At 34.4% G+C, this 27,123-nt stretch overlaps 1 protein-coding gene across 1 annotated transcript in view; it reads right to left on the minus strand.

Annotated features, from left to right (window-relative positions):
* The window catches only part of LOC110103848 (phospholipase A-2-activating protein), a 93,772-nt gene that overhangs the window by 57,853 nt on the left and 8,796 nt on the right, over positions 1-27,123 (minus strand). The window contains exons 4-11 of the mRNA XM_020832708.2: positions 24,870-24,938; positions 21,897-21,957; positions 15,159-15,298; positions 13,533-13,722; positions 13,121-13,182; positions 11,584-11,672; positions 9,058-9,130; positions 8,926-8,985 (exon numbers count right to left, since the gene is read on the minus strand). Coding sequence (XP_020688367.1) covers positions 8,926-8,985; positions 9,058-9,130; positions 11,584-11,672; positions 13,121-13,182; positions 13,533-13,722; positions 15,159-15,298; positions 21,897-21,957; positions 24,870-24,938 — 744 coding nt within the window. The remainder of the gene's footprint in view (positions 1-8,925; positions 8,986-9,057; positions 9,131-11,583; positions 11,673-13,120; positions 13,183-13,532; positions 13,723-15,158; positions 15,299-21,896; positions 21,958-24,869; positions 24,939-27,123) is intronic.

The following is a 27,123-nucleotide window of genomic DNA, read 5'->3' on the forward strand; positions in this document are numbered from 1 at the left end:
TATGTTTGGAAAGGACGTTGGACTCTTTTGCAGTGGTGGACCCTCGGTTTGCAAGCCTAAGCACAATTTTCTTAAAATTCCTACTTTCGTTGCATGTGAGGAGACCGCTAGATGGTTTTACTGAGGATAGCGTTTTTATATTCTTATTTTGTTTTCTTCGATTTGGCTTATGTTTCTCTTAAGTTTGTTTGGATGTTTGCAAGCTTTAAATGAATCGAGTTTGGTTTAAATCTTGTCCTGGTGTTCTCCAATTTGTCACTTTTCTAGTTCTGCTTGCATCAATAGATCTCATTTAAACATTCTTTAATGCCTTGCTTTGATTCTGCTGATAGTTTCACAGCAATTGGTGTACCATCCTTAAGGATTCCCTCGTAGAAAGTTCCAAAACCACTGAAACCTACCTTATTTCTTTGATGGAGATTATCAGTTGCTGACCTCAATACATTGTAAGAGAACAATTTTATATACTTTTTCAGATGGAAGTTCTGCAAAATCTTGTTGACCACTTTTCCTCACGCCGAAGCAACACCTTTTGTAGCACATATCCACTCCCCTTAATTGCTAATCATGTTCCGTTCCTGGAAAAAAAAAAGGGAACAACAATCCGCCACTCCCTTCCTCTAAGCACTGAAGCAGCAGCAGCCTAATTGGTGAATGAAGATATCAAGGTTATTATAAACATAGATGATGTCCACTGCATGCTGCACTTGCTTTGAATTAACCCCAACCAAAAGTTGTTGCTCTCACTAGCCGATATGGTGGAGCTTTCTGATTTAACAATGAGAGGATCTTTGATGATATCTAATCGCTGAAGTCTTCCAAGGTGGTCGTGAGGATTTGCATCAGAAAGGGAATGAGAGTAAGAGAGCAATAGGTGATTTTTTGTACTGAGTTGGGGCTGATGGAAACAAGGGGTTGGTAGCTGAATGGATTGGTGAGGGAAGTTTGTTTGTGGCTGGGGGATTGAAAAGAATGAGGGATTGAAGGGTAAGAGATTTAGTCCCACTTCATTGGCTTCACTTGTGGTTGATGTTTCACCAGTTGCGATCTTCAATCTCTCAACTTCATGCTTTAGAGCTTCATTTAGTGCATCACGCAACTAGGCTTGTTGTTCCATAGTTTGTAAGCATGGCCTAAGTTCGGCATTCTTTGCGCCAAACCGGTTGTGTCACTCCGGAACAAAGTAAGCTGTGCAGATAATGTTGTAGCTTCAGTTTGAAGAGTCTAAACTCTTATCTTAAGATCAGAGATATAGCATGCCTTCCTTTCTTTAGAGTGAACCATAAACAGTCCATTAGCTAAAATCCACAAAGTATGATGAAAGTGTGGTCTTTATTTTTTAATTAAAATTACACATAATTAATTTTTATTTTATTTTTTTAATCATTTAAAATGACAAATTTTTATTTGAAATTAATTGTGTGAGGGTCCATTGTTTGTTCCAAATTTCAGCAACCTCCCGTATCGCACCCTCCATGTAGAATGTGTCAAGTAGCACTAGTCTTTCAATCTTCCCGGCCGGATCAAAGATACGATAGCACGAGGTCTTTATATGTTCATTTCTCCTGGTCGGATCAAAGATACAACATTGCAAGTCATCTATGGTTCATCTCCCAGCCGAATAAAAGATACAACGGCGCGGGTCTTGGATATATGTCATTTAAGCAAACCAAAAAGAAAGAAATTTATACATATTTATACATTTTAGGGTAGGAAGAATGATGAAGACAATGACAAGTGGGGTGAGTCGGAACGAGCTGGGATTGAAGGAGGCAGCGGCTATAGGTGCTCGAGTTTGAGTGGATGATGGATCGAGAGATCGACTGGGGTTCGGGACTTTTGCATGTGGAAGAGAGGGCTAGTCAGGTGCAAGAGATCAGGACGACTGGTTATGGTCTAGCGGGGAAGAGCGGGATGCCACGCAGGATGGTGAGTTCGGGTCGAGCACGAAAGAGCTAGATGGCACGAGGGATGGAGTCAGGATGGTGAATTCGGGGTTGAGCACGGAAGGGCAGACTACCGCGTGGAATGGAGTAGAGCGGGCTTCTTCATTCGGGCTTCTGCTTGCTATTGGGGGAGCGGGGTTGGTTGGGGATGCTCGACAAAGAAAAAGATGAGAGCGCGAGGAAGGTTTCTGCATGCAAATTGAATGAGAAGGTGAGAGTGGTTTGGGGGCTTTTTGTGCTATGAGTGGGAGTTACGGGAGTTATGAGGGAGAGAGAGGTTCGGTGATCTCGTAAGCAGTTGCATCTTTTGGAGAATGAACCGGCATGAGGTGGGGCCAATGGTCAACATATCAAACTTAGAAAACCTAGGTTTATATGTCCTTATGGATGTGCATGACAATCCCCTCAACCCTAGGTCCAATTATATGACATTTTTTTATGCTCTTAAATCCAATCCTGTTGTCCTCTTCTTTCTTCCATAATCCATAAAAATTAAACAATTTTCAACTGATGGTTCTTCTTTAAATCCTAAGCAAGAGGACAACGAAGCACTGAATAATTGAATTTTTATCCAATAACTCCCCCAATGCATGGAATAGCATTCGTATTGAATTTATTTCTTCGCCTATATCAGCTCCTAGGGTTTAAATAACCATTCGATCCCCAATAAATGATTATGCATTAATTTCAAGCCATACAAGTTGCACTTCATTACTATAAGTGACAAAATTAATCAAAATAGGAGTTTGTAATTGTTAGGATTTATAATCTTTCTTAAGTTTTAGGATATCCAAAAAATAAATTTAATTAATTTGAAAGCACAAAATCATTTTGGGATCTTTCATACACTTTCAAAGATCTATGTTTCAAGTCCTATAGTAGGTAAAGATAATAAAATTCTCTTTTTTTTTTTTGGGTATTTTGCAAGAAATTAAGAATATAAAAATATTAGGAATGACCTTTTTTATTAGATTTAAACGAGAATTTGACTTTTAATAGGACACAATGGAGAAAAAGGATTCACGTAGCCGACCCCACGTAGTGGGATAAAGGCTTGATGTTGTTGTTGTTGTTGTTGTTGTTGGTATTTTGCAAATCATAAAGCATCAAAATAAAATGACTAATTGCTTTTAACTTAGAAAACTTATAACCTATAGCATTGAAAAATTCCTAAAGATGCAAATCATCCTTTATGTGCTTCTAAGGTAAATAGATTGTGCCAAAATTAATATTAAGACCTCCCATAGCCATAAAAGTGAAGTTTATTATCTAATGAATCTAAAACATTCTAAAAATAATAATAATAAATCCTTTTAGGAGTTCTCGTTCTCTTCATGAGTAGTCCTTTGAAGCCTTCCAAAGCTTCAAATACTTTGTTGCATGAATCATAGGACCTCTTTGGATCCAATTTATCCTTAGACAAATTTAGGGTTGTTGTAATTCAAGTTGAATCAAATTCAAATTGAATCATCTCTATCCGGTAACTCTTTGCTTGGTGCCTTCTTGGAAGCCCATAGATAATTTCAAATAATTGCTAAAATAATCAAGAGAGTGTCAATAACCCTTAGGACCAAATCCTAAGTTCCTTTGGTCTATTTGTTTGAGCTAAAAATCAACAAATAACTCTGAACTTATGCATAGGATTCCAAAATAAAGCTTCCTACATTAACTAAGCAAATGAAGTTTTTTCGGTGAAAAGAAAACTTCTTAGACCCCTCATTGGTTTGTAGTCCCAAAATTATAGATCTAATTTTTTTTACTGTATTTGCTTAGCTTAATTGAGCAAATACTTTCATTTCTATACTCAAAAGTTATCGAATATTCTATAATCCTTAGCACAACAATATATGCTAAATCCTTGTAATAACCCTTAGCACAATAATATATGTTAAATCCTTGTAATAACCCTTATAGCTTACGAAGCAGCCGATTCGTTTACCTGGAATCGCAGAAGCTAAAGCAATCCGTCGATTTGAGGAAGAAAGAAGTCGTCATCGTTCGTTTTCACGAGAAACACGAAGAGCGCTCCTGTCGGTTGGAGTCGCAGAGGACGAATGGAAAGGGGCGTCACTAACTTCGTCTCTATAAATTAGAGAAGAGAGGGATGAGAGAGAGAGAGATTGTGCGTCGAATCAGCCGAACGACCGAGAAAGAGAGAGAGAGGGAGGGAGGGAGAGAGAGAGAGAGAGAGAGAGAGAGAGAGAGAGAGTGTGTATGTGTGTGTGTTTGCAGGCGAAGGGCTAACGCAAGCAAGCGTGGAAGGTAAGCGAATTTCATTTTTTTTTATTTGTTAAATTTAAATCATAAATTAAAAGAGTTAATTTAGAAAATTAATATTTTAAATATAATTTTAATATATCTTATTAGAATTTTAATAAAAGATAATTATAAGAAATTTTTAAGAAATATTAAAATAAAAAAATTTATATTAGAATTATTTTTTATTAATTTTATAAAATTAAAATATCAGTTTGAGAAAAATAATAATTAGATTATGAATTTTCATTAAATTGATCAATGATAAAATTATATAAAGAGTAAATTCTATAAATTTATATAAGATTTTATAAATTAAAATAGAAATAAATGAGAATATTGAGTTAAGAGAGATATCATAAATAAACTAATATAGAAATTTATTTTGGATAATTTTAATAATTAAATAAATTTTTTTCATCTAGTAAGGGAAGAGTAAATTTTATTAGTAATTTAAAATTAATGATAAAATCAACACTTTTAGAAATTGATTAATACAAGAGCAATTAGGTGCTTTAACTAACTAAATTGGAGAGTAAGAGAAAGCACAACATCTATTTTAAAATTCAATAGTAAATGAAATATTAATAAGTGAAATACTCTATAATTATTTTAATGAATTAAAGTATATTTAGAAAGAGAAGAAATTTTAAAATATTAAATTAGAATGTAAATAAGAAATTATTTTATATAGGTAATAATCTATTGACCTCAAAGGAAAGAGTAATAGTGAAGAAATAAGATACCTAGAATCAAGATGAGTACTTACGTCTTTTAAATTACAATAATGATATTTGTTTCTCCTATACATAATGCATCAAGTATTATTATTATCTAATTGCTCGCTGTTAATGTTACATAATTTTTCTTTATTAAAGTAAATTGACCATGTTAAACTAAAAGACTTGAAATGAAATGATATGAAAAAAGTAAAAGATATAATTTATGCAGTATGCTTATATATGCATGCTGACTGATGGAACGCATCCCCTAATGGTACTGACTGGGGACGCAATATACCTGTGCACGTAAATGAAAAAGGTTATGAAAAAGAAAAAAGAAAAAAAAAATGAGTACCTTTATTGATATTAAATTAGACGGTGACTCCTGTGATAGTTGTATTATTTATGAGAAAGAAGAAATATATAGATAAATATATTATATATTCATAATATTGAAAGTATGCATAATATTAAAAGTCTTGAAATAAAATGAATTTAAATGTAATTATTTTATGATAGGAATTAAAATGCTCATGCATATTGTTTCAATTACCTTGGGTTACTGTAATTTAGAAGCATATTTTACTTGCTCTTAGTTGTTCTAACATTTTCAAATATAATTTAATATAATCAAAATGAATAGAAGAGGTGAAATGTGTACCGTAAACATGACGCGCCAAAAGAAAGGTTTTAAGTCATAAAATATCATATCAATTCATATTTTTGAAGTTTATGGCTCTTTAAGTGTAATGGAGATAGATTTAGTAATTGAAAATCTAATCTATCATCCGACCATCTGATCCAACCCCGTTAATTTGAGCCTCCGGGCTGGGTCGTGACAAAAATGGTATCAGAACCCAAGAAGTATCTTAAGAATGTGAATCGTAATGAAAGAGCCATAGAAATAATTTATGAACTTATTTGAGAAGAACTTAAATATTCGATTAAATGATATGATTAATAAATTTATAAATATATCAGATATACGGATGATGAAGAGGACATAACCGACAAAAATATGGGAAGAGAAGAAGTACCGCCTGAAGTGACTGTAACACCAACACCTTCACCCAGATAATGGCGGCTATGACCCAGCTGCTTCAGGAATCAAGATCGCAACCTGGTGTTGGAGTTGATAAATATTTGAAGTTATTTCAAGACATGTGACCGCCTCTATTCAAAAGTAATGAGGGGCCAATTGAGGCTGAAAATTGGTTGTTTCGTATAGAGAAAATATTGTATAGCATGTCATGTCCTGATAAAAGGAAAGTGTCACTTGCTACTTTTGCCTTTGATGGAGAAGCAAAAAGGGGCTGGAGAGGGCAACGTGAGGACAAGTTAGGAGATATTCCAAATACATTGGTTAACTAGGAAGATTTTGTGGAACTTTACAGACAATGGTTCGTACCTATGTCAGCAAGGAGACAAATATAGGATAAATTTATAAAATTAATTCAAGGAGACAAATCAATGATGCAATACGAAGCAGGATTTGCAACACTATCTAGATATGCATCACAGTTGATTTCAACAGCAGAGGAAAAATGTTATAGATTCCTATCTATTCTAATGGATTCATTTAGGCAACCTTTAGGAATCGAAGATTATTCGGTGTTGGTTGAAAGAGCTAGAAGGGTGGAAATCGACTTCCAAATCACCCAGAAGAGCCTCATAGCCATTTTTATAATATACATTGCGTCATACCCTAATAAGAAATCTATCAAAACATGACTTGTAGCCTACTTAATTTGTGGAAAATCAACAAAAACTATGTAGGGATGTCATTTTTTTGCAAACATATTGTTCCAACATAAAATGAACTTAATATACTAATGCCCTTGTATTGAACCTCGACATAATAAATTGCACCTCACCCCGCTATAGCAGCTTTTGGGGATAGCCTTAAAAGGTAGATTAGGTTATAAATAAGATGTTGTGCAAAGATTTTGCTCTCATGCGAGGACTTTAAGATATGGTTCCAAGTTTCACATAGAAATAATCCCCTGTGATTAGTTACCCGTCACAATGCCAAGAGAGAACTTTCAATTATGCTAAACATTGGGTATACGCTAAGTACTTGGTATATAGTAGTAGTCTAGTTTTAGAATTAAGAAATTTACTACCTTAAACATGAAGCAGATGGGCGAATGATGATGAAGACAAAGAAAAGAGTGAGAAAGAAAGAGAGGTTCGTGTAGGAGAGTGAGCAAGATAGTGGCTTGAGCAAGAGGGACATGAGTGGATGTTTTAGGATAAAGTTTGCATGAAGAAGAGAGGCTGGCGAGATAAGAGCAAGGATGCCGACAGTGTGGGATGTGTGAAGAGAGCCCAACAACAGGAGGTTTTGAGAGAAGGGAGAGGGATGGGGTGCCCAACATGAGAGAGCTTGCAATTTCTCCTCCCCTTTATCATCTAAGACTTCTAGTGTTTAGGTAGGCATGGAGATGAGCTTGATTGGAGAGGTTGATAGAGAGATGTGGGAAATAACACGATGTGCTAGGGCCTGACAACAAGGGAGGAAGGAGATGGGCTGAAGATCTAGAGAGTTGAGTTAGGTTTCGAGGTATGCTGAGTAAGAGAGGGAGAAAAGTTGGGAAGAGTAACGAGTGGGAAAGAAACATGCGATAAGGATCGTGTGAACACGAAAACCAAGAGAAGAGAAATGATCTTGAGACATCGATCTTGAGATTATACGTGCATTCATGTGAAACTTGTATTTGGTCAAAAGAATATTCTATATACAAACCTTTGCAATTAGTTTGCATTGTATCCTATAGGTTCTATCTTTGACAAACCCTTGCAAATAGATGCTGCTACTTCCCATCTTTTTTAATCATCTATGATTAGGGTTATGATTGAAATGGAATTTATCATACCTCTGGATAACAGTCTGAATTGGCTCCTCTTGTGGTTATTAACAGAAGCCTGTATTCAAATATTTCCTCGTACTGCACATCTTGCAAAATTTGTTAGAATAACTATTTTGAATGCTTCAATGCTCACCTAGAACTGATGAAAGCGACTATTAGTGACCCTAATAGTTATGAACAAGAGTAGCATACAAATAATGAAAACCCATCTTCTCTAGTGGTGGATACAGCTACACCTCCAAGTATGCGCATTAACTTTGAAACAAACTCTAAATGATATTAGATCAAAAGCCACTTCATATCTACTAAACCCAGCATTCGATATCATAATCTCATTCATATCCAAGAACATTGTTACAAATCCTCCCAATGAGTTAGGCCATCATTCCCTTCCTAATGTTGAGGATGTTGATGCCACAGATTCTGAGCAGCATTTTGATTCAGATGATAATTTATTAAGTGTTGACGCTTGGGGTGGGGGGGGCGGGGAAGTTGGGGGACTAAAAATAACGATTATGATCATTCTTCAGTATTAACTAGGCTACAAACTAGGCATCAGAAATGAGAGCTTTTCATGGATCTTTTCACCTCTCGGATGGATATTTTCTACTTTGCCATCATGTTGTCTTAAATTATCTTCATTTTTACATGTTAATATGACATTTTTTAATAATGGCTCATATTAATTCAGTCTTGTATGGTTACAATATTATGCTTTATTAAAAAAATGCTCTCCCACGGACGGGAGGGATAACTAATTAGGTGGCTTATGCCAATAAGAAGTCTTGACTTTGAATCTAAATAGACCCTGGTCTAAATTTGGTTATAACAAACAAAATTGACCTCAACAAAATACTCCTGAGTTATAACAAACAAGAGGGGTTGAATTTTGTTGAGCTATCAAAATGCTTGTTAACTATATGTTTTAAAATGGAGTTGTATGGGCTACATTTAGGTGTATCACTTTTAAAGAGAAGATTACGAGTAATATGCATGAAGGCATGTGCAAGGTAAAAAATGCAAAATGAAATGTTAATCAAATGAAAAGGGATGGTAGTAATGCAGAGACACGCGAAATTACAAAACATGAAATTTTTTAGAAAATTACAAAATATGTAATAAAGAAATTACCTCCTCGATTGTATGGCAATTTACGAACAGGTTCGCCATCACCAATATCAACGTCAAAAACTAAGAATGAAAAAAAAAAGTGTCATAAGTAAAAAAGTATAGCTTCAACTTTCTAAAACAAATAAAACATACCATAATCATATTGAATGCCACCAAGTATCGGTCTATTGTTTTCATCTCCTGGTCCATCAACAACTTCACCAATCTAATTTTGAATTGATTAAAAGTATATCTAAAGTAAATTATTAAAAAAAATTGAATAGAGAAATTCAAGATTCTTCATAAACACTTAAGGGGACTTCAATAGGAATTAAAATGAAATAGGAGAAAATACAACTATAAAATTAATCAATCACCTCCCTCCATTCCTGTGAAACATATGCAACTCCCCTATCCCATCAGCATCGCTTTCTCCTTTCACTCTCTATGCAAGTTATGGTGTGAAGATATCAATCACTTCACAACTATGTGAAACAAATGCATCCCCCTCCCTGTCAATATCTATTTCTCCTTCCTCTCTCTACGCAAGCTATGTTGCAAAGATATCAATCAACTCCCTCCCTCCAACCCTCCCTCCCTGTGAAACATATGTATTCCCTCACTTCATCAGTATCTCTTTCCTTCCTCTCTACACAAGTTATGGTGTGAAGGTATCCCTCCCTCCCTCCCCTTCTGGAACATGCCTTTGAAGGACCAAAGAAGGTCCTATGTTGGCTCATATGTTGGGATAAAATGGAATGACTAGTACTAAATGATCCTACAATCATATATGTTGTCCGCTTTGCTTGATGAATCCAGCTAGACAATAACATTTTGATTACAAGCAGGGAGGGGTAAGAATATAAATGGAAATCAATACGGCTCAAGTTTTCTAAATTCTCCTTCGCTAGAGCCTCATTTTGTAATGCTCTTGTGCTTTGCCTATGCAACAGAGTTGCTGCTACTTTCAAGAAAAGGACAAGCTGCTCCGCAAGTACTGCAGTGTGTTCCCCAAGAGCTATGAAGCCAAGGAGGGGTCCCGGACATTTGTTATGCTTTCTACTGTGCATTTCCCACACAAATCAAAATCAAAATCGGTACATGGCAGGCTTTAAAACAAAACAAAAATTCAAAACATTACCAGACAATACTAGATGGATTCTGAAGCACGTTCACTTTGGGCAATTAGAATAGATACAGTAAAAACAAAATAACAACCGGCTATATTAAAAAGCTATAAAAAAACTCAACAATTCTAGGAATATAAACTTGTCAACAAACAACCATAACAGTCCATCATCATAATACTACAGAAGCACAACAAAAAATATAAATTCGAGACAAGGAATGCGAAACAAAACAAATTTTGTAAGAGGTTTGAACAAATTCATATATCAAATATAATCAATGAAAATAATCTCGATATTTCAGTTAGTTCATTATCCTAGAGGCACAAATTTTGGGTATTGTGCCAAGCATTTAAATATGCTGATACAAGAATGTTATGAATGTCGACCGAAAGGCAAAATGACTATCACTCAAGACAAAAGAAAACCAAAACATGTGTCAAAAGTCAAAAAATGTTCCCGAAACATGTAATGTGTAGTATATCAAATAATACCAACACATTTGCTAAACAGGGTGTCACATTATGACAAAAAACAACCCAATGACATCTTGAGGAAAATAAAATGGCAAGTGCGTCAAACATCACTACTTCTATCAGACGCTTTTTAGGAAAGGTAAGACCTAGTTTATCAGTTCATAAACCAATTTCACCATCACCGATCACTCTTTAAGCCAAACTTTACAAACCATCTTTGTTAACCTTCATGGATCCTTGAGAACTAAATCTCCTGAATTCAACTCTTAAACAAGGCTGTCACCAATAAAATGTCGCATGTATGCTAGAAGCACTATGGTTTATTGGTTTATAATTCAACGAGGGGGCTTCATTATTGAAGGATTTTTAATCTATAAAATAAAATATTCAGAGTTCATTACTCCCAAAAGCCAACAAGCTGAGAAATCTAAATGGGCCAAGGGTCTTAAGTGGGAGTCAGCCAATCACCAGAAGCCACAGAGGCATTCAGGCACTGATGGATAGAGATATCATAGGTAGATATAATGAATCAATATAAAAGTGTATCCATATTGAGAATCATGATAAAATAACTCATATATAAAAATATTAGGGCAGTCGAAATCACTTTTGGATTTTTTTTTTTTTTTTTTTTTGAAGGTGTAATACAAAATTTTCAGGAGACATCTCCATGACAATGTGAGGGCAAATCTATAGAACACTGTAAGACGCTCAACGAAGGAGCTATGGCGATGCCAGACAGAGCTCGGGAATGGTTGTCATGCTCAAGGATGAAGCTCGGGGACATCCAATAAAGAAGACCAGATGTCAAAGCTTGTGCACAGAAGATGCTCAAAAAACTCAAGGAGCTTGGGTATGGAAGGAAAAATTTTGAAATCTAAAAGTTGTTTTGAGTGGTTTTTTTTTTTTTTTAACATCATGATTTGTTTTTAAAAATAAAAAACAAAAATACTAATAAAAAACGTACTAAACATGCTTTATCCAAATTTCTAAAACAAAAAATGAAAACCAGAAATTAATCCAAAACAGGCCTGAAATAAATAAAAAATATCTAAAATATTCTAAAATGGACAAACCTTATCCCATTTATACTCCTCTGCATTCCACGAGTAAGCAACACCATTATCCCCATCTCTAATAACTTTAGTCTGCCCATTAGTCATGCCTGCAGTAACCATAAGTAGTTCTTAATATTAAGACGAAAAGAAAGGTTATATTCTCATGCAAAATAATGAATCTTGCAAAAATGAACAAAAAAAATTCTAAAATACAACAAAATGTATTGTCCTAAAAACGGTTGGCATGATGGATGATTTGCCGCTTCAAACACCAAATTTATGTTTAAGTTGACCAATTTACCTTAGAATGTTGGGGTTTATATTCCAATAATACATGTTAAAGGAAATTCCTGGATTGTGAAGGCTTATGAAGCAACAGAAGTCAACAACAACCTTGGATCCTAGAATTACGATGAGGACTACTGAGGGGTAGTGGCTTGAACATAATTCTAACATAGTACAAGGGACTTACAAACTAACCTCACATGAGACATAATCTGCCCAACCTCTGAATTTATTGCTCTGCCTAGAAGGGGCTAATAGCTAAACTCACATAATCACTTTTAAAATCATGTAGTCCAGTCGCAATGCATATGAATAGTAGGGAAAACTTTTTTTTTATTTAGAGAATATGACTTACAACTTGGCCTTTAGGCTAAGATGTTTGATCATGTGGGTATGCATAATGCTAACTCACAAGAAATACGGATTTTTGTTATATGGTCTTTAAGCAAAGGTTTTCTATATGAGACACACTGGCCATGCAAGATCATTTTAATTTTTGAAAACTTGGCTCCTTTAAAGGAGTATGCAAATTTTCCTTTTATTTGAAAAATTGTGATTCTTATGGTTGATTTTAGATTGCTTACATAATGCTAACCTGCCAGCAATCTCTTTGTTTGATATCACTTTCCTCCAAAACTCTTCTTTCCTTATTTAGGATGCCATTAATTCAGAAAGATTTTAAATTCGAATTAATCTAATTTGAATTTCAAATCCACCCTCATTAATTACATTACTTTTGGGAAGTTTCTTTATTTAATTAATTAATCAATTTGAAAATTGATTGATTAATTAATCTCATATCCAAATTTCAAATGCTTTCCTAATTAGTACATATATTTTAGGAAGCATCCTTCAATCATTTTAAATCTGAAATTATTTCAAATTTAACTCTCTAATCTCCCATTAATGCATGGGTACACATACATTGTATGTGGACACCTTTTCTCTTCCCATTGGCCGGCTCACCTTCTCTCCCTTCTCTAATTATTTAGTCCCTAATTTATGGCCTAAGATTAGGGAATATTAATTACATCTTCCCTCCTTTATTCTTCTTGTTTGAAATTCGAAAAATTTTAAATCTCTCCCACCTACTCCCCTTCTACAGCATAATCTCTCGTGAACTCCTTGCATGTATCACATCAAATGTCCTCCTACACAAGGGTTTATGGCACCTAAAGAGGGTAAAGAATTTCATTTACAACTGCGAAAGAAACTACAGCTCACACTAGAGCAGCATATGAAGGTAGAAGAAAAAGTTAAAAGCAAAAACCTGGAATCTTCAAAGCCTCCAAACCTGGAAGATCTGACAACTTCAAGCCACCAACTTTCTTCCTGGGATTAGAGAGAGAAGAGGTAAGGTGATGGGAGGGAGGCAGGGAGAAAGCTTATAAGTCCCAAGAATAAACACGAATACTTAATACACAATATAATTCTCTGGTATGTAATTATACAAATAATATGCCGTTTCCAATTGCAAGATGTGTATTCTAGAATTAATAAATGAATATGAAAGAAAAAGCTAGAAGAACTACCAAATGATTGACAAAAATATTTGAAGCAAGTTTCACGATGATGTCAAAATTGTGTTGTTAGAGATAAAAAGTTGTAACTGTTCTCCAGTGTTTTGTTCCTGCTTTTGCTTTTTTTGAAGCATCAAACAGCTATTACACAATAAACTGTACCTGCTGCTTTTGTAGTGAGATAGTTCCAGTGCATATGCTTCGAGCTCCAAGGGATTAGCAATACGATCACCATGTAATGTCCAAATTCTTACAACTCCATCAGAACAAGCAGTCACAACATCTCCATTTTCCAGGAACTTGGCATCCCAAACACACCCAGGGTGTTCAATGCTCTGAACGCATGCCCCGTCTAGTTTGCACAAATTACATGCGTAAGATTGTAAAGTTGGTGTCTAAATAAAGTACAAAAGGGCTAGGGATAGGGACATTAATATCCCATAACAAGCTAAAAAAATAATAGAAAAGATTATTCAATAATAGAAAATAACTGATTGCCTAAGAAACAAGAGTTCTTGCTTAGAAAAAAGATTGCATATCTGTGTATAGAAGCCAAATGCCAAAATAAATAAATAAAATGGTAAGAATATAGAAACCTGCTCATTTTGACAGCTTACTTACCACTTCAGTTTTTTTCTTTATTTTGTTTTAAGGATAGTAATCTATCCTCATATATTATATATTAATGGGGTGTACAAGGCCCACTACATTGACAGAGACAGAAGCAAATTACCCTTTGGCGCAAGAGACAATAGATAACAATCTTAGATTTTTTTTTCCCAATGTAGTAGCAGCTAAGTGGAGTAGAGGCTTGAAACCATGACCTCAATGATAGAAGTGGATGTATGAACCACTAGGTCAAGGCCCGGTTCATAGAAATCTAAAAGATATATGAATCATGAAAAAAGCCCTTGATCAAATTTATCTAAACATAATGTATCATGCCAAGAAATAGGTAAAAGGGCAACCATTACATTCAAAATCATACCATTTCATTTCTTACATATTATGCAAAGTTTAAGAAACAAGTTGAGAGATCTTCACCTTCAAGTTGCAAAATAACCATGGGAGAATGTTAGCAATAAACGCTGAAAAAGTACAAGTACATGATGGATTCAAAAGCCACCCCTCATGATAGAGGATCATCCAAGCAATCGAGCAACTTTAAGGAAAAAAAAAACATTACAGGTCAAATATTTAAAAAGATGGGATATTTACACCCATATCACTCAAATCTATGAATTACGTATCTAGCACCAAACTAAATGTTTTGTATTAGCAAGCTCATGTTTACACTTGTTTCAACCAAGTCATTGAAAATTTAACAAAATATTACTAGTGAAAATTGGTAGTTTTGTTGTATATATTGAAATCTGGGTGGGAATTTCACTAATATAGGTATGAGGATCTTAGTTCTATAAATAGAAAAGATCCAGGTGTTACACATGAAATTACCCTTTGGAGGTAGGAGGGTGTTTATTCTATAAATAGAAAATATTTGACTGTTAAACACAGGGAATTGACCACGTTCTATTTGAGCACTTAAAAGGAACAAGCTATATCTGCTTACGTACTTTCCAAAAGAAAAGAAATTTTCCTTGAAGAATTTGAAAAGGATAAATTAATTAGTTTCTTCCAACATGCTTAAGCAACCAATTTAAATTGGGGAGGATTCATAAAGAAAATTCCAAATAATTGGCATACGGCTAATGATATGATGATTCACCTAGAGGATAAGCGAGTTACTAGTGGGTAACCTTAATAATTCATATACAGTACAGAAACCACCTTTCCAAATCTTGAGGGAGCAGTCTTCACTCCCACTTGCAACAAGCCCAGATGGATGTGCATCCACGCAGTACACCAGAGATGAATGGCCCATCATCTCCATCAAAACTTCGCCAGTTAAAGCCCAGAGCCTCACAGAGCTGTAATTCCACAACAGTCATAATGTGAAAAGTGAAGGGGAACATCATTTTACTATGAAAAATGATTAAAAAAATGGCATGTCTATATAAAAAGTGATCTAGTATAGCCACTAATCAAGATACAACAGGTAGAAAAAAACCCAAGTGCTCCTAAGGCCAATTACAAGGAATCAAATCAAGCACAACAAAGCCGAATTGGGTTGATCTTCATATTCTTTTAGTCACAAATCTATTTTTAGCAAAATTTTCATATTTTTCTGACAATTTATTGTTTTATGTTTACTTACCCTATTTGGATAATAATAGGTTTGAATTTAAATATCTTGTCAGGATTACATTTGATTACGTTTTAATTTAAAATTTTGATCTTATCCTTGTAACCCTTTTTTTTTTTTTTCCTCTAGATTTAAGTTGTGTATGAAAATCACTCCACGTTATGTACGCAAAGTCTCTTCTTCCTCCATCAAGTTTAGTATCTAAGTGAGATTCGACTGTTTCTTTGATTATTGATTCTCCAAGCACCATCCTACCCAATTATTTCATGCATTGAAGTCCCATCTTGATCTGAGAAAACCATCACACACATGAGGCAAGGTTAGAGTAAGTATTGCAAGCCCATATTGTAATCCATTTTTGTTACAATTTCTTTTCACAACCTTCTCACTTAACTATAGTTTGCATGCCTGTGTCATCAAATCTAATAACCAATGGCCAATGCTTGACCTTAAATTTCGCACCTTTATCCTCTCCTAATCTAACACTTATCACCACTAATAGTCCTAACTCTTGCAACTCGCAGCTTTAGATCTCACATGCTCCTTAAGAGAATAGCCACACCCATTACTAGCTCACACTATGCTTTTTGTCAAGCAAAAACCGCCCCTTACACCATGACCCACATGACCCACATATGCCCCGCTTGCCCCTTGCATCCCGCTTTCAAAACCCTAGCATCTCAACTACAACATCCCCATATGCATCTCAACTTCTCGTGCATTGTCTCTTGCACATCCTTTTCACGTAAACTACTTTGTGCCATCCCTGATTCATCTACAAACCTAATCCTTCGATCCTAATGCTTCTTCCTAGTTATTATCTATCATCAACCCCAACAGCTACAATAATTTTTTTTACATGTATGATGATTGCACCAAAACTCCTCTCTTCAACGATATGATGATTCAAGAGATGTGTCAGACACGAACATGTGCCGACATGGTTGGTACACATGTCAGATATGCATAGTCAAGAGATCTGTCAGACAACAACACATTTTTTGTAAGTCCCCAGAATCAAATTTGAAAGAATTGTTTATTTATCATTTTAAAAATATATCATAGATTCTATAAATCAATAATTTGTATAAAATTCAATAATCGGTAAAACAACGATGCAAAAATCATTCATAAATCACTGAAGGAATATATCTTATTTATTCATATGCATATGCATTATCAATGCATCCAATATTGTTAATGATATTAATGTATCTTTCAATGTCATCAATACTATCAATATATGCATGCATCAATATATGATTTAGCAAGGCAGGACATCCAACTTTAATGAAGTGTTTTTAACATCTTTTACCGCAACTAATACCCAATTGGTCATCAGTCATATCAATTATCATTTATCCAACAATCAATTATCATATTCAATTAATCAATTATCATTACATGTGATTTCATTAAATCAAAAAAAATTCGTCACTCTCTGCACGTCGGCATAATTGGTCATCTGTTACAGGCTACAATCAAGATAACACCACAACCATCTTTAAAGGAAAGCCCGTCGGCCCACTTTCCCGCGCAGGGTATTATGTTTTAATAGCCAACCCATTTTATAGTGATAACAACCAACCTTTTTTGCTTATGCAAATGCCACAATTAAAATGCAGTAGGAAATAATCAATTCTTTTAAATATAAGAGAATTTATATAATAATCAAATTTATTGAAAACTAAAATGAGATTTGAGTTATATGCAACAAATAGAGCAAATTTCTGAATAAAATTGAAAGATGAAAAAGCTCCAATCAACCTTCTCTCTCTTCCCTATCTCTTCATCAACAAAACACCACTAAAATTCAAAATTTTCATTTTAAAAAAATCATTTTTTTTTTTTTGAATTATTACATTTTTAATAGTTAAAATTATAATTTTTTAAAATATATATATTTTACTACTAAAAAAAGAAATTTTAAAGTTGCCCGATCCCTCTCCCATATTTTGCATTATTATGCTCGGACAACTAGGACCTGCAAAGATCGAACAAACAACCATATCCTAACACAAGAATGCGCTTATAAAAAAAAAAGTAAGTCTATTTACAACCATTCTTGGGTTTTGGCTTTTATGAGAAAATTTTCGAATAAAGAAATTCTAAGACCAGCAGCAATAAGATTTGTCACCGCCTACTTGACATTGCAGAGTATGTTAGATGCTAGATAGCCTTTGGAGTCTATGTTTACCTCCACACAGTTGTGCATGGGCATTGAAAGCCGAGGGAAAAAAATGTTAGAAAGATTGTTTTAAATGACAGATTTTAGCAAAATCTCTCGTCCGTCATCACAACCACTAAACCTTTAGTACAAGTTTTAAGGATGGTGGATGCACTAAAGAAGTCTGCTATGAGTTTCATCTACAATATTATAAATGAAGATAAAGAAATGATTGACTACAACTTAGGAGGTGAAGAGGGAATTTATAGAGAAATAGAGAATATTATTGATGATAGGTGGGAGTTACACCTTCACCGACACTTGCATGCAGCAGACTATTATTTAAACCCTTAGTATTAATACAGAGAATAAGTCTATAAATCCTGAAATAAAATTGGGATTGTATCAATGCATAGATCGGCTGATACATGATGTAACTGAAAGATCAAATGCTGATATGCAATTGGTACCTTTTAGAAAATAAATAAGATTTTTTTGGATTACAACAAGCAAATGGTACTATTTCCACATGATCTCCAGGTAATTTCATTTGTTGTTTTAATCATTCACTGACTTTAATCATTTATGTAAATCTTAGTTGAGTGGTAGATTCAGTTTAGTGATGGCACTCCAGAATTACAGCATTTTGTTGTGAAAGTTTTGAGATTAACATGTTCTTTATCAGACTGTGAATGGAATTAGAGTACCTACAATTAAAGTGCATACAAAGAGGGGAAATCGTTTGTCAACATTGAGAATGAATTCAATAGTGTATAATATGTATAATAGAAGACTCAGAGACAGGAATTTGAAAAAAAGGGTTAAAGGATGACGAAGATCTTTTACTCCGTGAGGATATGACATTTGATGATGAGTGGTTTATAGATGAAGTGGAAGTGATGTCATCTAAAGTACGAGAGAAAGATTTAAATATTAATTTCTTTAATGGTCATAGAGCATCTACATCCACCACAACTCAAGAACAAACAAAAAAATGTATATAAATAACATAATTTTCTTAGACTTTACTTTTATTAATGTATTACTCATCTTGATATTGTTCAAAAATATTTAGAGAAGATGAAGATAATTGATATTGAGGAAGGAGTTGATTGGGAGACATTAGACGCCCTAGGAGAGGAGGAAGAGAAGAGAGCAATTCATCATAACGATGATTCAAATGAAGACTCCCTTAGTGACGACAGTGCTGATGACTTTTGAGTTGTTAGGTCATTGCTATTTATTTATTTTTTTTAATTACGTGTTAATGAAAAGGATATTGTGATTTGGGAAAGATAGAATTTTGAGTTGAACTATATTTTATGTTGTCTTATTATTGTAATGTTTGGATTTCACTTTAATTTCAAACAACTTATTACTTGACGTTTCATATCTTGTGCTTTTTTATGTTTTATATTATTATATTACTCATTAGTATATAAAAAAATATCATAGCATCTTTATGCAATTTTTTTATTTTAAGGCTTACGCCTCAAAAAGCCTTGACGCTTACACCTCGCCTCACGAAAGAAAAACGCCTCAATACCTGATTACGCAATTTTAAACATTGTGATGGAGTAATGATGAGAGACATGAAATCGCACATGGTACAATTGTGAGCTTTAGCCCAGTATCAGATGGGATGAGCCAAAGCAAGAATTCATCATCATGTGGGATAAGTTTGTTACATCCACCAAAGGATTAAGTGTCATATGACAAGCAATCACGCACCTAATAATACAATTAGTCCTAGTGTTTTTAATAAGTTATTTGAGAAATTAAACCAACTCAAACAAGATATCTTATCTTGCCCAAGCCTGAAGACCTATCCAGACTTGTTACTATCATGTTTATCATAATATTATTAATTAGACAAATCCTCAACAAAAACAAGACCAGTATAGACCAGCCCCTCTCAAAGTCTGTCGGCCATAACTATATTGCAAACAATGTTCATGATCCTAACCAAGAAATCATGGTTGATGCGCCTACCTTTGATTGCTTCAATGACCCTATAATGCTAGCATAGATTGGGAACCAAATATGGATGAATTACTTGCCTAGCATTCAAATAACTCGCAACTTGTCAAATTTGTCAAGATAATGTTATCCAAGTCAGCAAAACTATATAGGAATACATACCATTATTCGTGATATTGCTATGAAAAGGGTTTCACTTATCTATACTGGGCCACAATTGAAAGGATATTTGAGGAAGAAGCATTTTTCGCTTCACCATTGGAGACATCTTATTGAAGTTCTCTTGAATTGTTGGCAAGGATCTATTATAATATACCGAACAGACTAAAGTCAGTTCAACTCAAGTCGAACGAATTGTGTCGATTTCGTCAACACGAGAAGAGACGAAAGAGGCTTTAATCCTATAAATCGATAAGAGATGAGGGGAACAAGGAGGGAAATTGAGAGATAAAGAGAGATCATTGCAATTCTGTCGCTCACATGTGTAGAATTTTATCTCATTTCACGTACGGGGTAGATTGTCATTTTTCTCTGCAATCATCTTGCCAATATAGGTGTCCTTTCATAATAATTTAGATGTTTAGAACACGATGTGTAGTACATTTCAAAAACAGAGGTCGTTCAGTCAAGTTTGTGCAACGTCGCACTTGCAATTCATCATTTTCGATCGCTTTTGCTCGTGTTAATCGCGATAGTTCCTGCTTAGGTAACTTTGACATTTTGAATGCAATGGCAGACCATTTTTGCAATCTTTTAATTGAGTCACGCATGAAGGGAATGTCCTTGACGATTTTGACATTCTAGATTCGTCAGTGTTTTCGTTTTGCAAGGGCACGACATTTTGAATGATTTCGTGCAACATCAAGCATCTTGAATCTGCCTCATGTGATGTCATGTCAGCCGACTATCATTCTCGTTAAACGTGCTCGTATTAGTCATTGAGCGTATATTAGGGGTCAAAAATTCATTCTCAACCTAAGAGAAAATCCCATCTCTTGTACAAGCACGCATACAAGGATGTATTTCTTCAGTAGAGAGCATATGCATGTTTATGATACAATTATTGATATCAATGGAATTAGATCAGATGATATTAACTGAAAGTATAATTGTTAAAAGATGCAGCTCAGTTGATTCTCAAATGTACAAAATCGGAACCAGCTAGTAGTGCTGAAAAACTAACAATAAGAATCATATATTCTAGGTCAACCGAAGGATACTACTGTACAAGGATGAATGCATTTATATAAATAACTTATCTTCTTCAAAATAATCTACGTATAGCAATTATCCGGTTATATGGGAACAAATATGCACGTGTATGCATGCATGCATACTGCACAACATGATTGTATTTGAATGTCTTTCATATATGGCTTATGTCACTGTGACATGCCTAAACATGTTTGATGTAGACAAAGGGGGGGTCTCCCGTGGCTGTCTCCTTGGTTCCTGGTTTGGGTGTTTAACCGTGAGCTTGGGGGGGAGTTTTCTATGTGTTTAATTCTTTGAATTAAGTGTTAAATTAATGTAAGGTGTCTTTTGGTCTTCCCCTTTCATACCTATATATATGGGGGGTTATGTAATGTTTGAAAAAAGTTGAATGAAATTTGATTTTTGGAGAAAATTTAAACCTGCGGGTTTGCTTGGAAATCCTGCGGGCTCTTTCCACCCTTCTTTCTCATCCCCTCCGGAAATCCTGCGGGCTCTTTCCAACCTTTCTTCTCGGGCTTCTAATCTATTTCGTCTCTCCGCAAGTGCCACTCCACCTGTATCCTTCTTCTCTAAGTGAAACAACTTTAGGGTGTCTGTCGTGTTGTTTGCTAGTCGTCTTGCAAGAGTTTTTGTAATTTTCTTTTATTTCTTTATTTAAGTTATATCTTCTTTGTAAGATATTTTGTGTCTTCTATTTTATAGGAAGAATCTTGTTTTTTTTTTTGTGATCGAAAAATATAGGCTCCCCTATATTTTTTGATTGCATCAATGTTGCAATGTAGAATGAACGAATCAATACAAGAATTCGCCAAACAATAATGGCAATACAAAAACTGTGAAGCTTATAAAAAAAATATTCATTTAAAGAAGCAGAATTATGAGGGCCTAGAAATGTGTAGTTTCAAGTAAAGCACATAGTTAGCCTCTACAAATAAAAAACAGAATATTTTCAGAAACTCACGAATCATGTGAAGCAGAAAGGATCCCCAAATCTGGTATAATAGCTAAATCTCGCACTGTATCTGTATAGGTCAAATATTGTCGTAATATTCAATGTCCCATTAAAGCACACACAGATAACACAAAAAAGAGAAAACGTTTTGTATTGTTTGTATACATCCATAAATCAGAATAAATAAAATAAAAGAACTAAAACCATATAACAACAGAATATATTAATCAACATGACTTCCTACTGGTAGTAAAAAGCATCTCAAATAGCAACTAAGGTGAATACACAGGAAGTATTTTGATTAAGTAATGATTTAGCCAATCATTCTTCACTAAAGAAAAAAATATATAGAATAATAATATCATCATGATCATTATCCTTATCAAAACTAGTTACAGCTTTATGAATCCTAATTCTCGATTCATATTGTTAAGATCAATATCCTCGTGCAAACAAGTTGGCATCGGCTTTATGATTCCTAATTCTTAATTCATATTGCAATTGCTACATGAAATATAAACTATATTTTATACATAGTCATTTGTACACCTTCTAGTTGTGTTGCTTTGCTCTATCCTTTTTCCTCCATAATCTGATGTGAAACCATTACGAATTGCATTTGAAATTATAAAGAAAAATTGATTAAGCAATGTTATTTAAACAAATATTTCACAAGATTGGATGCTTAGAATTTAAGATTATAGATAAAGTAAGGGAAATTAGTTACAACATAGAATAGCATTCACTTGAAAACAATTTAAGTCATAAAGATAAGCCTAAATACTGTAAACAAGAAATCCTACACTTAACAATTAGAAAAGTCACATTTGAGTTTCCCTCACTCACATTCTTTAGTAGGGGCTAGCGGAAAGAGAGTCTTAGCAAACCAAACGATGCCACCAAAGTGGTGAAGACGCCAATGTTTATAATCCAACGAAAGTTCACCGGAGGAGAAGCTATGTGACGACGACCGGTGATTCGCCAATGCCCAGTTGGAAGGTGTTCCTCGATGGATGGTACAAACATGGAAAGAATGCGGTCAATATATCCGTCGACTATCTCATCAACCGCCAAGTTCACATCAAAGAAAGGAGAGAGAAGGAAATTTGTTCGTCCTTGACCATCATACACGAAACCATGATCAACTTCGAGATCAGCCATGCACTAGCTAGAAGTGGTGGAGGAGGTCGTAGTCTCTTTCCCTCTTACAGATGCTAATCATGAGAAGAAGCAAACTCAAGAGAAGAGGAGGGGGGTTCAGCCAAAGGGGGAGAGGGGTTCTTGGCCAAGTTAGGGTTAGGGTTTGGGTGGGAGAATAAAAGAGAATAAATCTAAAATTAATTTTAGATTTTGGAATTAATTAATGGGAGGGAAATATGAATTTGAATTCGCATTTCAAATCCAAAACTTAGGTAGTGTTAATGTGGAGAAAAAAGGGGAAATTCAAGAGGGGGGCCAGCGTCATGCATAGGGAAAGAGGGGAATTGGGAAGAAAATTATGCTTCCTAATTCATTAATCCAATTTAGGAAAATTATAAAAAATTCAACATTAAGAGAGAGAAGAGGATGTGGCCGGCAGTGGGCTTGGGGAAAAGGGGCTTGGCCAAGCCGGCGTTGGATCAAGAGGAAGGGAAGTCGGACCACGAGCCTCGGACACTTCCAACGACTGGTGGGTACTTCTTTGCCCACACCATGGGACTTCACCACTCAATAACCCACACCTTAAACTGCATTTTTTTTTACGCTGCATTTCTTTTTCAGACAACCAAACAGCTCCTAAGTGGAAAAGAGCAAAAGACTTGTGCCTTAAGCTCTTATGTGTATCCATTTGTTGAGAGCTAGCTTCTAAACAATTTGCATTTAGTGTTTCATGTGCTTAAGGTTCAGTTCTTCATTATTATCAACTTATGTCTAGCTTCCAAAAGGACAGAAGTGAACTCTATAGACCACAAATAGTACTTGGGGGGTTCATATTCAAAAGAAGGCACTTAGTGTGGTTGTAATTGGCTAAAACTCATCATGCCAATGATGAATAAACAGAAGGCCCAAAGCATCCAAAGAGCAGCATGAAAATAAAATGACAATTAACAGGAAACAATTTGCATTATAGAATCATCTAAGGCTCTGTTTGGCTTGCCTCTATTTCCTAGAACAGCAGTAGTTTAAGGGTGTTTGGAAAAAAAATATTGTAAGAAAAAATTCAGTGGTATGAAAGTTAAAAGGTAACATCTTCAGAACAAAAGCTTAGTAATCTCTAAAAAAAATTACTTATGAACTTCAATTATCAAATTAATAAATTAATCAATAATATTTATTTATATATTAGCAATGCTATGATCTTTTATTAAAATTCATTTTTATTCATTCAATCAATTCATATTAGTGCTGTAATACTTTTTTAGCAAAAAAACCATAACTTTTATAGAGCTTTAAAAAACCATCTTAACATGATTTTATAATCCAGTCATCCATTTTACCGCAGCAGAAGACACCAATGCCAAGCAGAGCCTAAAAGCTAAAGATAAATTTTAAGAGGGCATCAACATGCAGCTTTTCACCACGAGATGATCATAGCATCTAGGAACCTCTTCCCAGTGTCAATGATTTATCAAGTTGTTGTATGAGCAAGAAATGCGGAAAATAGGAAACCTCCATTTGGCTTTCCTTTCTCAACTGAATTTATTCCAAGGACAAGAAATAACAGCTTATTTACAATAAGAATACCGCCACTAGGAACTTGCTTTATGGTCGCAAAATCCCACTATCATTTACAATTCTTATTAATCTTTATGTAAATTATTACTAGCATTTACACTATCAATTAATTCATTTTGGTAAGACAAATTATGACCCCATGTCATAGAATAGCAGCAAAAGAGCTTTGCTAAGTCCTTTAAATCAGGGAAATGATATAAAAACAGTAATCTCTAAAAAATAACATAAAAGCCCAAGAAAACAGAAAATAAATAAATAAAAGCAAACCTGTGTGGCCCACAAACGTATGTTGACAGTTTTGTCCTTTCCAAAGCTTAATGGTTGAATCACTAGAACCTACAATAAAAGGAACGGAAGCAACTCTTAGTCCAAATATCATGTCACTCAAGAAAATATTTAAGATATATAACTGGATTAGTCAAAGTAGTATGCGTCAAGACATTCAACATTCAAATTGATATGATATGCGAACTCATTAATTGGCTTGACTTTGCTGTTTTGTTTATTCACATCTATTCTGCGTCAAAGCTAATAGGTGCATAAATTCTTCAAACACAGAAGACTGCAATAGAATATGGCATCTACACTATTATATACCCCACATCAATTAGAAATGGATCGAAGCACATGGACACCTCACATGTGAATTCTCTTTTTTCCCCACTCTCTATTATATCATCAAAGTCCTAGTTTCTGAATGATAATAATATGTTACATATGATAGTTTTAAGATCTTCAAGTTTAACTTTCAATCTAAAAGTGAATGGGGGAAATCTCGAGTGCATCTCTACATAAGATTTCTAGGATTTTAATTTACAGTAAGAACTGAATCCCATAAATTATTAGGATTTTTAAAATAATTTTCCCCTCTAGCCTTTTTACTTCACATATATGTCACATGCAATAAAATCTCATTTAAACATCATAAAGATTTTCACATTGCAACCACAAAAACTAAATGTCACATATTCTAGGCCAAACACAATCAATGTAACATTATCATTTCTTGTGAAACATAGAAATCAAATCTCACAGCTTAACTCAAAAAGATTTCAAGTTTACAACAACAACAACATCATCAAGCATTTATCCCACTACGTGAGGTCAGCTACATGAATCTTTTTTCTCCATTGTATCCTATTAAGAGTCAAATTTTTAATTTAAATCTAATAAAGAAATACCATTTCTAATATTTTCTAACCAAGACTTTTTAGGTCTACATCTGCCTTCCTTAACATAAGTCAAATCTAATACATCTACTTTCCTAACCGGGTCATCGGAAGACGGCCATTTTATGTGACCAAACGATCTAAGGCGACTCTCTAATCTTATCTTCCACTAGAGCTACTCCAACCTTTTCACGTATATGTTCATTTCGTATATTATCTCTAAGAGTAAAGCCACTCATCCACCTGAGCATCCTCATCTCTGCAACACTTAACTTAATATTATGCTTCACTTGTAATGGAAAACATTCTGCACCATAAAGCATTGCAGATCTCACCACCATCTTATGGAATTTTCCCTTAAGTTTGAGGGAAACTTTTCTATCACACAACAAGCCCGATGCATTCCTCCACTTCAACCATCCAACTTTAATTCAACTAATAATATCCCCATCTATTTTACCATCACTCTGAACAATAGACCAAAGATATCTAAAACATGTACTCTTATAAATGACTTGATTGCTCAAAGTCACAATCCCACCACTAGATCTATTACAACTAAAATTATACTCCATATATTTAGTTTTAGATTGACTCAAATGAAAACCTTTAGACTCTAAGGTTGACCTCCATAATTCAAGTTTACCTTCAACTCCCTCTCTAGTCTTATCACCAAGAAGAATATCATTAGCAAAAAGCATACACCAGGGTACAACCTCTTGCAAATGTCTAGTGAGAACATCCGTGACTAAAGCAAAAAAGATATGGGTTTATGGTTAATCCTTGATGTAATACAATTGAAATAGGAAAATACTTAGTCAAACCACCTTATGTTTGAATACAAGTAACAGCTCTGACATACATACCCTTAATGACTTGAATATAAGCATTATTAATCCATTTCTTTTCTAGAACTCTCCATAGAACTTCTCTTGGAACTTTATCATATGCTTTCTCTAAAAAAATAAATTTCATATGTAGATCATCCTTATCCATACTTCTCCATCAAACCTCTCAATAAATGTTTAGCCTCCATAGTAAGCCTACCTCGGAAGAATCCAAATTGATTTTGAGAAACATTAATAACACATGGCAACCTATGCTCCATAACTCTCTCCCATAATTTTAAAGTATGACACATTAACCTAATTCCTCTATAATTCACACAATCTGTACATTACCTTAATTTTTAAAAATAGGAATGAACACTCATTCTCCACTCCTCTGGCATCTTTTTAGTCTTCAAAATAGTATTAAAAAGTTTAGTAAGAGAAAAAATTCCTTCAACTCCTAAGCATTTCCACACCTCTATTGGAATATCATCAGGTCCAATAGCTTTTTCACAGTTTATT

The sequence above is a fragment of the Dendrobium catenatum genome, unplaced genomic scaffold (genome assembly GCF_001605985.2).
Source record: "Dendrobium catenatum unplaced genomic scaffold, ASM160598v2 fragScaff_scaffold_1211, whole genome shotgun sequence".
Lineage (NCBI taxonomy): Eukaryota > Viridiplantae > Streptophyta > Magnoliopsida > Asparagales > Orchidaceae > Dendrobium > Dendrobium catenatum.